Source organism: Pundamilia nyererei, unplaced genomic scaffold, assembly GCF_000239375.1.
Source record: "Pundamilia nyererei isolate P.nyererei 1_Seehausen unplaced genomic scaffold, PunNye1.0 scaffold00025, whole genome shotgun sequence".
Classification (NCBI taxonomy): Eukaryota; Metazoa; Chordata; class Actinopteri; order Cichliformes; family Cichlidae; genus Pundamilia; species Pundamilia nyererei.
Genome location: NW_005187426.1, coordinates 3,782,684 through 3,798,870, shown reverse-complemented (window position 1 = coordinate 3,798,870; position 16,187 = coordinate 3,782,684). Strand labels below are relative to the sequence as shown.

General features: G+C 40.5%; 1 protein-coding gene across 1 annotated transcript in view; it reads right to left on the bottom strand.

Moving 5' to 3' along the window:
• fto (FTO alpha-ketoglutarate dependent dioxygenase) overlaps positions 1–16,187 on the bottom strand; it is a 113,573-nt gene that overhangs the window by 66,313 nt on the left and 31,073 nt on the right. Inside the window, exon 7 of the mRNA XM_005727650.2 lies at positions 11,502–11,621. Coding sequence (XP_005727707.1) covers positions 11,502–11,621 — 120 coding nt within the window. The remainder of the gene's footprint in view (positions 1–11,501; positions 11,622–16,187) is intronic.

Sequence of the window (16,187 nt, the reverse complement as noted above, 5' to 3'; positions counted from 1 at the left end):
TTTTTTTTCCTTGCTTTGTGCCTACCATCACACGATTACAGATGGCTCAAAATTGAGGCATACCTGAAATGAAATTTACTCAGTTTCCATTACATAAGATTGGTTGATAGGGTGTGTGTGTGTGTGTGTGTGTGTGTGTGTGTGTGTGTGTGTGTTCGTGCGCGCTTGTGTGAGAGTGAGAGAGAAGAATGAAGGGTGTCAACACTGTTGATCGGGGTTGCTAGTGAATAAAATGAGAAATGCTTTATGAAAATGTTCACTCAAGAAAAATTTAAGGAAATCTTTATTTTGTATATTTATGTCTTTTTAAATCATCTGAGCAACGGTTAACAGTTTATACAATTGAAACATTCACACTGGCGGATTTCAAGGCTTTAAATTTACTCCCAATAAATTATTTTAAATCCTTTTGCAGACCTATAACAATAAAAAGACTGATATATTGCACCTTTTGTTTTCTATACAGTACACATTATGACTACTGCAATTTATTTTCTATGCCAAGATCTCTAAAACATTCAATTGAAACCTTAACAAGATTTATTTTTTTGATAAAACAAGATATTTCCCGCTTTGTGTGTGTGTTCTCGCAATCTCCGTGGTGACAGAAACCTAGGCCTTTCTGCCAGATTGACCTTTGCAAGGTCGCAGCTACCATCAATTATAGCAGCCAGTAAAATGGGGTTTGCTACACACAGCAGATTATATGGAGTGTAAAACATTAGAAAAATGTGTCTGAAACATCAGAGTAGCATGTCTGAAGTGACAAAGGGTGAGTGGGAATAGAGACAGTCCCAAAAAGGGAAGACCCCTGACAAGTGGTTTTGTTTGAAGGCATTGTAACACAGTCAAGTGGGCAGGGATGCTTTCTATGGGCCCACGGCAGTCCATCTTATGGACAGAATACAAGCAGGATGGAAGGACATATGCTTTGCACAGGGTCAAATGAAGCAGAACTCTCGGGCTTTTGTGGTGATCTCTTTTGGTGGCAAGAAGAAAAGCAAATCTGTTGTCAAGTTGTAGCCCAATGGGCCCACAAATATCACATAAAAATTCACCGGCCTGTTTTTTTGGGGTTTTTTTTGCAAGGCTTTTGTCTTTGACCCATGGTAAGGAGTGTCTGTCCAGTTGGCCTTAATGGCTAAACCACATAGTTCTTAGTCTGAATGAGCTCTCCAGCACACTTTGGCAGGGGCTACACACGCACTTGTGAAAACGGCACACCGGCCTGGCTAGAACGCATAATCCATCCATCACAAGAAAGCTTTGAGAGGCGCTTTGACTAATTCAGGACAATGAAGACAGAGCTGGACAGAGATATTTGCGATGAGCGTGACACTCAAGCACCTTCTGTTCTGTTGAAACCCCCTTTCTCTCTTTCAGTATATGAAAGCTGAGTCTAGATTCTAGCTAGATAGCAGATTGTGATCGGCACCTCACTCTCCTGCCAGTAAAAAGCTTTTTGCTGACTGGGGCCAAAGCCAGCCTTTCTAAGCCCTGAAGTAACAGCGTTACACACAGCACCATACTTCAAGTCTTCAAAAATGCTAAACCAATAAAAAGGATTTCCATCCATCTAAACATGCTCACATAGAAGAATTTTGTTTGAGACGGGGGATATGCCTGCAGGGGCTGAAATGTTCAGCTAACAAAGTTTTGATTGAGTAAGAGAAGTCTGAACACTAGTGATTCTTCAGTTTCTGAATCTGCCTGACAGGGCTTCTTATATGTCCAGTCTGACATCAAATTTGAATTACTGGTAGATGTACAGTGAAACAATGACTGTATCTTAAGTAGAACAGATTAAGATCTGCAAAATTATAGGCCATAAAATACAATTTAAGTGTTAGGTCTGTATAGTATCAGCCATAAAGGAAAGTTAGTTTTACACATGCCAGTTTTGTTTTTTGTTTTTCAACGTAATGGGTAATCAATAAATTCACTTTTGCATCACTGTCTGTAAATAACCTGTCTGTCTGTATTCTGCTTCATTCATATACACAAGAGTGGTACTGCACATGCCTTACACAATTCTATACATACCACATGGCGATACAGTAATCGTAAATGCCAAACACATAGCGCAGCGACATATAAGTAGATTATGGACTTGCATACTCTATAAGATTCTGTCTACTTCAAGCTGGCAGGGAAGTCAAAGACACCGTAGGAGCTTTTACATTCAACAATTTATGTTCAATAAAGCACCTATGCTCTTAAAAACTGTGGACTACACTGATATCATCTAATTAAGTAAAGGGAATTAAAAATGCACCTATCGTATTCCTAATTATTGCCATGAATCGCAAATCTATTTTACATTGTATTCAGATATCAAAAGGCAGTCAAGTTCAAACTTCTTTTTTATGACATTTGTGTTTGCTTTTTGGTTGTATTTTTGGTTTAATCTTTCAACAAAGTGGCCCTCGCTGATCAGCGGCCAACCATTATTGCACATGTTGTGTGTTGAACCTTTTGATCAGCCCCGGAGGACTTTTTTAAAACAATCTGTTCTTTCAAATGCATTGCCATCAACTGGCAGCAGTGAAAAGGAAAAAAAAAAATAAAATACAGACTGGATCTAATATGTGTTTTTTCTGATTATCGCTATGGTCATTTATAGCTAAAGAAGTCATTTTAAAACTGCCAAACTTCTACAATGTTTAAATTGCGCTATTATTTTTCGTTTTGGAAAATGAATATGCAAAAATTACTTCTAATATGCATTTTAAAAAAATACATTCTAAACATGCTTAATTTTCTTTTTTTTCCATATTTACTATATCTTCCCTCCCATTGTGTTATGAGTGTATGTGTGATTACTCCTCACCCAGGGAGGCTGATTAGAGTGGCTAAAGGGTGTTTATGAGACAGTTAGCCGGGAGGAGATGCCACCCTGCCGCTCTCACCCAAATAAAAGAGCCATTTATTACATCCAACATGACCCTCTCATTACACACAAATAGGAATTAATGAGTGCTATATCGGGCACTCCCAGCAGAGCGAGGCAGGGCCCACTAAAGGACTAGCTTTAATTACACTGTCCTACATCTCACCCATTTAACACCACCCATCAGATCACTCTATCTGCACTGCAAGGGTAGCAGGTAGCAGGGTGGAAGATTAGTGTTACCTAAGAGGACGGCCAATGAATGTAAAACAGGATCTATCGTTAAATCACATTTTAAAAAAAGCTACCTGTTACCACCAGTACACTTTTAGGCTGTTTAATACAAAAACACACATCTCAGGTTTTCTCTACTAGGATATCCTCTTCATACTGAACATGGCAGTTTTGAAAGGTGCACAGTAAAGCACTTCCCAAAATGCTCCCAGGACTTATGTGGCCTTTTCCAGTTTCCAGCATCAGCTTTTCATTTCTCTGATTTACTTTAACTCACAGATCCTGATACCAACTTCACTGTTTACCTTTAGAACTTTCTTCCTCAGATATCAGGAAAAGTCACAACCACCCTGTCTTATTTTTCCCCCTTGTTCCACTTCCCTAAACCACCTCCATCTTCACTCCCCCCCCCCTCAAAAAATATTATACAATTATCATCCACAATCTTTTCCCATCTTTTCTCCTTTTCTTTGCGTTTCTTCAAGCGAATCAGGCAATTTTACAGCGTCTTCCCACCAGAATCATATCATTCTCTCCACCCTCTCCACACATATTGTTTTTAAACAGGACTGTGTATTTTAAAACCCAGATTGCTGCTCCAAACATGATGGCTGCTCCAGTGATTTTGAAGAATTAGCGAGGTACCAAGGTATTAAATACTTGTTATTTTCCTGTAGTAGTTGCGCACTTAAACAAAGGAAGTGATCATGGATTAAATTTCCACCACCTCTGATCCTTTACATTTAAGCTTGCTTTGGAGATGAAAAAAAAAACTGTTATCTGAAACTTTTTTAATTTATTGCATGAACAGTGTATATCAGCTTAATTCCGTAGTTTTTGACCCCGCTTGTGTGTCATAATAACAAATAACAGACTGCTATGTCATAACCTAAAGACTTTAGTTTCCATTTTTGTTCTTAGTTAGGGTCTTAGGGGATTTTTTTTCCATTGTTCACATTGAGGATCCATAGTTGGGGTGGGCCGTTTTCATTTTCATTAATTGGTTTCATTTATTGTTTCACAATGTGTGGGCGATATAAAGCCCCCCGAGACTCTGATTAGAGACTGTACAAATAAATGTGAAATGAATTTGAGCTGACGTGTAGATAAACAATAATAAGGATATCAACCACATGACCTGATGAGGATCTAGATTCAGATTTAAATGATTTTATTAAAAGTGTGTGCACAAAGTTCAGAGTATGAGAACTCTATTTTTGTTCTCTGCGGCTTACAGAGCTCGGCGCCACATTGCAATATGCATACTGCTATTTCTGAGTGCGGCGAAGATTGTACAAGCTGTCTTCATATATTCAATATTCAAAAAGATTAATATTTTCCTAAAACGACATAAATTGAACAATTTTTTTTCTTTGCTTTTTACAAATCAGAGTGTTTTCTTGTGTTTGTGCCAATATCTTTTACTAAACCATTTTGACATGATTGCCTGCAAGAGTAAACAATTACACCTGGATCAAAGTGCAATAATTTTATGTCAGGTGCTAGTTAGTAGTGATGTCTATAACAGATTGGGGGGTTTCAGTGAGATGCCCTGAAATCTCTTTCATCTTTTTAAACTTTCTTTCCCATCAAGGCACTTTTCAACAAATACTCAGTCCCTCGCTGCATCTCTCCCTCGCCCTCTCTCTCGCTCTGTTGGTATGACACATGAAGCTGGGCCCTGCAGCCAACCCCAGCGTCCGCACAGAATGCGATTAAGCTGAGCAGTGATTAATCTGGGCTGCCCCATAATTCCTCTTTACCACTTTAATGGATGTTATCTCCCCTCCTCTGAAGGCTTATCTTGCTGATCAGGGCCAAGGATGAAGAGAGGAAGAGGAGGGGGTGGCTATGAGTAGAAGGAGAGAAATCAAACCAAATCCATACAGAGGTAAGTAAATGAATAAGAAAGTAAATAAATAAGTAAATAAATAAATGTGGGGATTGAGGGAGCTGCTAAGCGGATAAGGCAGATCAGTCTCTGTAAAGTGCTCATTTGTTTTCTAAGAAGACGAGACAAGCCGCCTTCAGAGCCCACTGATACAGTAAAAACACTGTCAACACCACAATTCACAGACAAACAAAATAAATTATCCAAACTGCTGTCAATAAAACTCTCCATCCCCGCATTGTAAAGATGGGGCGTGCACAATACTGTTGCTGACAGTCAACGGTACAATGACCAAAAAAAAAAAAGGCCATTGTTTCATGTGCAGCTTCCACATTGTCACGTACAAGTCCTTGTAATAAATTCCAATTTTAGTCATCCACATTCCTGAAGCAAGTTTACTCAGGTCAGCTTTATGAAGGAAAAGGCAACACCTCTTCCCACCTCAAGAAGACTACAATGAGCTATCTATATCCTATTTTGGGGAAATAATTACGCATATAAATGAGGACTCATAATCACTTTAAACTGGAATTCATCAAACAGTGAGCTGCATTCAGATTTGGTTCGCTGTCACACACTAATATGTTGTGAAACACTATGAACTTTGACAACAAGATTGCAGCTCCATGCAGACATTTTACCACACCTGTGTGTTTGCCACTTTTATTCTTCTACATAACATTAAAAAAAATATCTGAATATTGCATTACATAATAGCAACTTTGAAATATATTCAGGAATAAAAAATGAAAAACTGTAGCAATAGTCGGCATTTCGGATATCACCACAAAGCTTTTTAAAAACTTTTCTAAATGGACACCGGCGTATTTTTAAGTATGTGTGTATATCAATGCCTGTCCTAGTGTTTTTTGTCCTTCAGTGTCTGTGTTCAAGTATATAAATGCGAGTGTATGAGCCTAGCAAAAGACTGACAAGGTTAAACCTGTTCAAAGCTCTTTTTTTCCCCGCTTCGGCTTACAGCGATGCTGCAGCGAGATTCTGTCATAGACAAACCTCTGTGGGATTCCATTCAATACTACTGTACATCTTTAGGTACAAAGCTGCGGGCTGCATTGGCTCCAGGTAACATAAACGCTCCCTTCAAGCCACCGCGTATCTGCCCATGAAAATTCTCTAAAGGGGTTTAAGCATTTACGCAGAAACACTATCAGGCACTGCCGAAAATTCAGCTTACCCTGTTGAATAGGGACTTCAAAGAGAATTGCAAAATACCTTTCCACTGCTACATTTCTCCCCACTCTTTTTCCTCACTCTCTCCATGTGTGTCTTCCTGCTTCTTTTCATTTTATATTTCCAAACACAAGCTGCTGCATGATGTAAAATGTATTATCAGCCATATATTTCCTCTTTAAATGAATAATAACAATAATCTCTGAGTAATTTCTTTTTTATACAGCTCCATTTTAAATAGGGCAAAGCAAGCAAGCTTATATACAGCTGCAGGTAAACAACGGCAAGCAATTATAAACGTGTGGATTAGGCCTCTACTCTATGTCGTGCGATAAGGAGAAACAGCTGCTACTATCCAGGTAACAGCACATATTGACTGTCAATGAAGGATAAACTACTGTGCAGCTGCACATTTACTTCCTTCGCACACACTGCGGCCACACTGCACCCCCCCACACACACAGACACGCGGACAGAAACATACAAATAAATCTGAAGCCATACACGCAGACACACATTTTGCACACGCTCTGTGCGTAAGAACCGCACAGAATTGAATATAATAAAAGTATAAGCCTATTTACGTAGTGTGGAGCTTTAAATGCAAAACAATATGATGCATAAACCCAGTGTGATTTAATGTAAGAGATAATAAATGGCTTCATAATGAGCAATAAAAATGGTCTTTAAGCAGTTTACTGCTTAGTTCACACTTATAATTAATCTGGGTTCCATGTGTGCATATAAAGTGGATATAAAACTCTGCCTAACTGTGCAAGTTAAGCGGCAAGCAAAAGAGAAAAATTACTGCTGGTAAACATCTGCAACGTGATTCAGCTTTAGCCCCTAGCTTTTTAAAATATACTGCCTTTTTCTCTCACCTGGACCAGCACGGCAAGCTCTCCAAATAATGCATTACAAAAAAATTGCTCCCTAAAATTATTTACGGCGTAACGCACAACAGAAACCATAACATTTATAATGTTTTACAAAGCCATCAAATAAGTGGAGAGGGGATTAATTGCCCCGGGCCGACCTTAAAATAATTATTTTGAGCGGTGCAACTCTAAACTCCAATGAAATTGATACACTTTGATAATTAGATTCTTGGCACTGACCCGCTGAAGTCAATAAAGGTTATTAAGGCCAATTGCTGTCTAAACGCATTACGGGCAGAGTAAACTGTCCGTCGGAGGCCCCTGCTACTTCAGCGCCAATATGATAATCCATTCTCCGTCCTGGGGGTTTCTTCCCTAGCGCCTGTGTCTCCACTCTGCCATACAAAACCAGATTGGATTCGCTTAACCTTTCCAGGACTTTGATCAAATGAGCTCACACAGCAATAACATTTACATTGACCCCTCCACTCTTGCTCCCCCCACACGCACACACACTACCAGCAGTTTTTTTTTTTCTACCTCCCCCTCTCCCGCATCCCTCATTCTCCAACCCCTCCTCAGCACGTTTGCTCAATAACCTAATCAGCTACTGATGGCGACCAGGCCAGGTTCTGTATGATTGCAGTGCAGCCCTCCTCGGCTGCCCAGATTGTTTCCAAAGACTGCTATTACAGTGAGGGGAGAAAAAGAAATGGTCGCCAAGCGCATCTCGGCTCATAAGCATACACATGCATGCAAAATCCAGCCTCCATTATAAATCAAAGAAAGCAAATTTTGTGACACAGGGAGGGAAAAAAAGAGAGTGTATATATATATATATATATGCACGTACTGTATGTGTGTGACCAAACCATTGAAAAACAGGGACTGACAGGCTGGGTGAACGGTGCAGAGGAAGACATGGCCCCGATACCACTTCCTGTTTTGTACATCTTGAAGTATACAAATGTATTCAACTGAATGGATCCCGTTTATTATGAAAGCAGATTAATTTCCTTGATATGTGTTGAAAAGATTTCCATCTACAAGGCTCGTTCTTCTGTCAAATGAGGGAGAAAGTGTGAGAAAGAGAGAAATACAGCAAGGTAGCGGGAGCGAGAGAGAACAAGAGAAAGAAAGAAAGGGAGAGAGAGAGAGAGAGAAGACGGAGTGCATTGAAATCTCTTTGCATCCGGTGGCTTTTGAAGTTGTGAGATGAGCAGCCACAGAAGTCAGGAAAGTGACAAATTAGGGAAAAAGCTGTACTGTGCAAGCAGAGCTGCTAAATCAATTAAAGTCATGCCGAGTGCATACATTAACATCAATGGCTCACACATACACGCAAACACACACACACGCACACACACAGGACAGGGAAAAAAGATATGCTCGTGGGCTCGCTGTCGCTTCTCCCCGACAGTGAAAAGAGAAAAGATAAAAAAATACCACACCGGTATTTAAAATATTCTGCATAAAGCCAAGACTCTCTGTCTATTGTCACTCAGATGGAAGCTATTCATTGTTGCTAGTTTAAGGAAATGTCACTATTGTATGATAGCCATGATAGCAGAGTCCTGGGGGAACAGAAGGCTGCGAGCCAGGTCTAAACGGACTTCGGCACCCTGGATCACAGGGGAATGTAAAACCTTTGAGTTAATGCCCTTCTTCCATGCTGCCGAAACAACCTTTTACCCTACGTACAGCCACACCTTCCAACATACACACATAATATAGTTTTGCCGTTCATTCACATAGGCATGCTAGAAGAGGCGGATTCTTTGTTTCTATCAAGGAACCACGTGAATTCATGAGGCACCAAAAAGAGTGGACTTGTTTTGTTTCGGGTCTTTATTTATTTATTTATGTATTTTATCAGAATGTCATTCAAATGGAAGGATGAGCATTTGCATGACAACAGGCTGAGGAGCAGAGAGGGAGCCCCAGGGAGAGACAGTATCCATAAACAGGAGCTAGTCACCCCATATTGCAATATTCTTCATACAGACTAACAAACACATACATAGCCCAGCGCATCCCACGACAGTGTGTGCTAAATATGACAATAAAGAGGGGAAGGCTGGCTGTTTGTATTGCTGTTTTAGCAGGATAAAACAATGCGCTGCTTTATTGCTCAGCACAGTGTATAAAACAATACAGTGTCATTTTATAAATCCTATTTAAAGAGACATATATTTGCTATTCTAAAACACCCATGGTAATATCAAATTTGACAAAAATAATCCTGTATTAATATATACTCTGCAGGCAAGAGAAAAATCTAAGTAAATACATGGTAAACAGCGTCTGCACACAGTAGGTCACTTGTATTTCACTAAATTATACTATGCTGTCAATTGCCAGCTTCAAAGTGTAAAATATATGCAATAAAGAAATGTGAGGGGAACCCACATAATTTAAATAACTCAAAGTAATTTAGAGAAATGTGTTTTAATCTAACGGCAGAAAAGCCACAGCTTTCAAAACCACCGAAAGGAAAATCTATAAGTCACATCTATAAAGTGCTTTTCATCAGCATATCAGAGGTCGATGCATGTATGTAAATATTGCTGGCAAGAGCAATAATGTTGTCCTTCATCACAATAGTGAATCATTACCTTTATGCATTCACTAGTGTATCATTTTTTGCACGGGTTCAATATGCATTCCTGCAGAAGACATACTTGCTTTTGTGTGATGTGACACAGTGATTAATTCAATTTGGTGCCAAAGTATTTAATCTGTAAAATTAATGTTCTAATAAACTCATGTTAATGTAATTTGTGATATTTAAAATACCCATGCATTTATTGTTACACATGTATTATTACCTTATTTTAATTATTGCATTTTGTTGATTTAGCTTTTTATATTCTTCTAAAAACAACTGGTTTACTTTTTTTTTTTTCCCCGAATTGCATATAATCTGACATTAAGTTCCAACGACATGGCGGAAATCCATATTTGGTCACACATATTTTTTTTCTAAAATGCATAGTGGACATGGTTCACTTGCCCATTAGAGAGACATGGAGACAGAGGAACAGAGAGGGAGAAAGACCTCACATTTCACTGATGCCCTTTTCTAAACACAGGTCCAAATCACACACTTCATCTGGGCACGGAGGTAAAGCTCTAGATGAGTTTAGCCCCTGTCTACTAACACCCCCACCCACCCTCTGCCAGGCTGTTCAACTGTGTGAGAGAGAGGAGGAAAGAGAGACTATGACTAGAGCTGAGCAGCAGCGGCACTGTTCTCCTCCAGCTCCAGTCTTTATCCCCGCCTGAGCATTAGATGTGATTACTGCTCAGCGCTCGACACTGACAGAGACAGAGAGCTCCCAGAGACAGCAGGAGTGGGTGAGAGACATAAAGAGACAGAGAGCGAGGGAGAGCACAGAGGAAAAGAGGAGCACAGCTCTCTCGTTCCCTGCGATGCTGCTACAGTGATACAAGAGTGCCCCCTGCTGCTTCTGGTGTCTGGGTGTTAAACACACACACACACACACACACACACACATGTGCACGCACTCTTTGAAATCCAGCTATGAGAGTGGGACTGCATAGAACTTGTGGGGGTATACCAAAAGCGAGACCAAGCATATGACTGTGTGGCTTTCCGCGCTGTGTGTCTACAGTGTGAGTATGTCTGCGGCACACAGAGAATTTACAGAACAGAGCTGTGACTAAGGTGACTTAATTATGAGTCTGACATTACTAAGTGATTCCTTTACAGTGGTGTCTAACTAATAGCTACGCACCCACGTTCCGCTCCCATAAAAATTCTGTGAGGCTACGATTAAACACTTGACACATCCTTAATAGTGTGGCGTGGTAAGAAGATAGACAATATACCATGTAATTTTAAACACACCCTCTCTGGTGAGGGGTATTATTGGACAGCAGATCACTTGTGTAGTTTGTGTAAGAAGCACAAGTAGAGGCGTGTTGAGCATTTAGTTGAAAGACTTATTTTGTGTGACAGCCTTACTACACTAGCAAAGAAACTCTTCATATTTTGGATAAATGCTCTCATTTTTATGTATTCCTATATTTTGAGGAATATAGGAATATTCCTACTACTACTATTGCTTTACCTATAAAGCAATAGTAGTAGTGTTTTAATATACATTATAACATATTTTTAATATAAGGAAAATACTTAAACTAAACCTACTAACTGTTTTCATCTATGTCCCAGAAAAGAAATATTATGAGTGTAAAACCTAGAAATCTAAACTCGCACAAAAAGATTTTATGGTAAACAGCCTACAAACTTAAATTTAGATAGATTTTATTTAACCATCAAAGTCTTAGTAAGTAATCTGTGTGACAATGAGTCGATGCCAAATGCAGTAAAAGTCGGGAAACCAGAGAGCAAAGCTGTCATGTGACTAGCAGTGTGTCCGAGCAGTCTCACCATGGTCTCCATGAGCTTCCAGTCCTTCTCCAGCTGCTCCATCGGTCTGGTCCACCAGCTGCAGAACCGAGCGTAACGCTGGCCCTGAAACCAGTACTGCCGCAGCCACTCAAACTCCACCTTCACACACAAATACACGTAAAACAAAAACGTTGTTCAGAGAGACAACTTTCATCTGATATTTACATAGATTATATATGCATTCCTTTCCCTGTTCTTTTCACTAAGTACATCTCTAAGTAGAACACTGACTTTTCTGTTTAGATACATTTACTTGTCAGAGTGTGAAATTATATGAATGCTTTTACAAATACAAAAATAAATTCTTAGTCCCTTGTAAGAAAATAAATTGGACATGATTTTGCACTGGAAGAAAATGACACATTCCCTTGAAATCATACTTGCTAATTCCATCTTTGAATTGTTGCACATTCTGTTTGTCACGAAATAGTTTCAAAGCACGTTCACTCATTTTTGACACGTAGATAAAAAAAACATCCTACCACAAATAGTACAAACATTGGTCATGTCTTTAAGTACAATCACACCCTCAAAACAATTTAGACACAAACAAGCCTACTGTATGTCTGCTCACACACACACACACCCACACACCTTCCATTGAGCACACCTGAAAACTCCGCCCTCTCCTTCCTTTCCTCATTCTCTTCCCTCCATCCCCTCCTCTCCTGCTCCGTCTGGAGATGACAGTCTTTACTGCCAAGCCGCTCCCCTCTCCTCCATTGGGAGTGTTTTTGTTTCCTGCTCTTTTGAAGTGCTGATTTAATCCTCGCACGGATGCTTCACGTAGCCAGGTGTAGCCTTTCTATTTCCAAGTGTGTCTTTCCGTGTTTGTGTGTTCGTACCTGAACTGTATGCGCATCAGTGCATTTGTGCCCTTGCAAGTATCTGTCTGCATAAATGCGTGAGCGTCTTTGTTAATGCGTATACAATCGCCAACGTAAATGTGAATGTCAAAGATTGCCCCAACTGCCACCAACGTAAATGTGAGACGCTGAGCTTCCCTCCCCCAAAACATTCTACAAAGCATCATCCACTGAAAACAATGCACGCTCCATTTCATGTTGACGTAGACAACTGTACAACACAAAACGTAGTTTCATACAATGGAAACGCATATAAAATAGCACGACGAGAGCCATTGTTCCTTTTCTGAAAAGTAGTTTGTTTATTGTTCTTCTAACAGAGCATTAGGCAAGCAGAGCTCTTTTACAGCTATGAACAGTCATCGAAACAGTTTAAAACACATTTATTCCAGCTGAGCGCTCCCATGAAATAAAACTATAATTTGGGTGATCCAAAATTGTCATCCAACTTTGACAAATTACGTTCATATATATAACTACGCTGCACTGACTAAAAAGTCACGGAGACCCATCTTCAGTTTGAGTTTTATTTTGAGCGACATCCACTGTAACTTTCTCTCTAGCTTGTTCAAAAGTTTGAACAGGCCTGCAACTGCAATTTTTTAGTGGTTACTGCTCTGCAAAATGAGGCAAGACATCTTCCATACAGTCGCCCAAAAACAAAGGGCAAAAATTATTTACACAAACAACTTGAGAGGATTCTGTCCTGGAAAAAGGCTCTGATCACAGTGGGGATGACATGCAAGGACTGGGGCATGTCAGGGAGAATACACAGCCAGTGGCACTGCTCAGCAGCCTCTCAGTCACTCCATACAACCCACCCTTCAAAGAAATGTCATCCTTTATGGTCCCTTCAACACAATCCAAATCCACTCCCCTTCGATCACTACAGCTCAAACACACAACAAAGCCACACGAGCCAATATCGGACGTCCTTTTCACACAGTCTGTCCATCCTTCTATCTCTCTGATTGTCTGCCTGTCCTTTAGTGAGAAGAAACCAACCTGTGTCTCCACTTTGAGCTGACATGGCAGCCAGTCCCCTGCTGCGCAGGCCAGTGGAAGCCACAAAGCACGCCATCTAAAGCTACTGAGGAGTGCTGGCTATGTGGCATTTGGAGGCTAGCTACCCAGCTGAGAGTTACCAAGTAGGGAACTATGACTAAATGCCACCTATTCAGGTAGACAGATCGAAAGTGTGTGCGAAAGAGAGAGTGGTTGTTAGGCCTAGTTTTTCTATGAGATGGCGTGGGGGAGTGAGAGGGGAGTTAGTGACTCCCCTGAGGCAGTCGCTGTCATCTGTCCAGGTGATGGACACACCAACTACACATTAGCTGCACATTAGTTGACCGGCCTCCCACCATGGCAACTCTGGAGTTAAAGCCAAGTAGCCCCTTTTTTCCCCCCGATTTAATGAGGTACATTTTTTTTTCCACACCTTCACGGTAGTCCCTGAGCGGGTCCAATCAATTTCTGGGCTGGGCCCTGAGGTGAGAACTGATGAGAGTGTGATCGATCCCACTCTGCCGTCCTCTGTTTACCTTTCCTGATCTCCTCACATATAAGCCTGGTTACCGGTGAGCAACTAGGAACGCAATTTACACTCATCACACATTTGCCAGAGTAGTCGCACACAATCTAGGTTATAACACACAGATTGCTATATATGTTTTACTTTCACCCTACAGGTAGAAAAAAAAAACAACTTAGGAATGGTCAGGTTTTCTAAAATGACTACTCATAAATTATAGAGGCTTTTTCTCATAACATTCTATCTTCAAGATAGTGTTTGTCACTTCTTTCCTCTCAGACTAAAGATTAAAGAAATAGTCATCTTCGAATCCTAAAATCTGTTCATGTTAATCGTCTCGTCGCAGCATTTTTGTACAACTTGAAGGCCTGAAAGAGACGATTTGTCCAAGCTGGTAAATCGTAATACAATTGATCATAGAAATTCAGTTTGAAACCTTTGTAAATTTTCAGTTAAGTACGGGGCTTAAATTAACAAACGATTCTATTAATTGACATTTTACACACCGTCCCAAATATTTTGAAAGCAGGGTTTTAAACGAATAAATGATATACTCAAAAAATAAAACAAAATCTAAAGCCTAAATCATGGCATTGCAAAATTCAGAAATGGTCAAAAATGTTGCCTTTTATGGATAGATTTATTTTATCAATGTAGTATTTTTTTAATAAAACCAAAGCACAGAGAAATTAAATAACCCATTAAATCAACCAATACGATGAATAATTAGAAACAATGTTAACAAGCAGTAAAGGTAATGCAAGTAAAAATAACAGCAGAGATAAAAAGTACAAACCACAATAAACTGATCTGTTACAAAAAAATAATTTGAGTACTTATTAATAAGATTACTTTGACATTCTCATTGTAAGACCTTTTAAGAAAGGTGTTTCAAAGCAAAGCCAAAACTGAAGCAGCCTGTGGAGACATTTTGGCCATGAAAACAGAACATCAGAAGGTCACACACAACTACTTCCGTACAGTTCACTTTCTGCCAAAGCTTGTGGGAACCTCCCCACCCCCCATCAATATTTACTGTGGGGGAACTGGCATCATTAGAGGGGGTCCCTCGCGGCACTCTGTCACACACCCACCTGGGAAGTGACACAGTGGCTTTAAATGAGACAAGACATTTGCGTCTGGGATTAGCATTTCAAAGCCAAACCTGCACATGGGGAAGGTGCGGTGATGCTGTGTTAGCCTACCTCCGCCACCTAAAACAGGAGGTGAGATTAAAAGGAGACAGTGAGAGGGACCAAACACACAGGTGGGAAATTTTTCTTTATTTCCATCTCTGTCTCCATTCAATTTTTACTTCAATTAGCCATCCCGACTGACCCCCAAATGCTGACAGCGATGGCAGATGCTCCACTTCATCTTCGTCAAACCGGGCCCACACCCTGTGACAAATGTCAACCTCCACCTCCTTGCACCACATTGCACAATATCCCTGGAATGTCAGCCAGTGCTAGCTTGCTGTTTAGCACTTTTTAAGGAAAGGCCCATAAGGCACAGCTCAGGTCAGGCTGCCTGCGTGTCTCAGGCTTGTTCACTCCTCAGTCGCCCATGTCAAACACGACCTGCGCAATATGCACCCACCAAGAGCCAAACTGGGCCGCGATCATAAATAACTCCACCAACAATACATCATTTAAGTGGGTGTTCTGCTCTCGTGGGCAACTCCAAACAAATGGCCACATCGATCATTGAGAATGCCAGGTAGGGTAGGCTTGAGCCCCCGAGAGTACCCCTCCTTACTTAAATACTCACACACACACACACACACACACACACACACACCTGCTCTTTTATAAATTGTGCGCTGTTTTCCTGAATAAACCAATGTTTAGTAATCCTGTGCCACAAGCAAGAAACTAGCAGTTGCTAACTCAACTAGCACAGCAGTTCTCCCAAACCAGACAGCGCTATTGTTTGGCTGTGCTGAATAATTAATATTGTCTACAACCTTTAAACAACCTTACGTCAGACTCATCTGTCATGGTATCCTGCTAAGGGGTCTGGGTGCTAGTGTCAGCTTGGATGTGAACTTTGGGCCAAAGGGTGTAAAGAGGGAGAGGTGAAGTGATATATTAACTGCTGGCCTGCAGCAAGTGAACACAGTATGCTGGTGGCTCTGCAGACAGCCACTCGTGTTCCTCTTTTTTGACCTCCCTCTATCCCTCCATATCCCAAGCCAGCATCACTCATTGTTCTGTATAAAAAGGGGTTAAGGAGTGGAGAGGGGCCTGACTCCATCTTTTAGAAAAA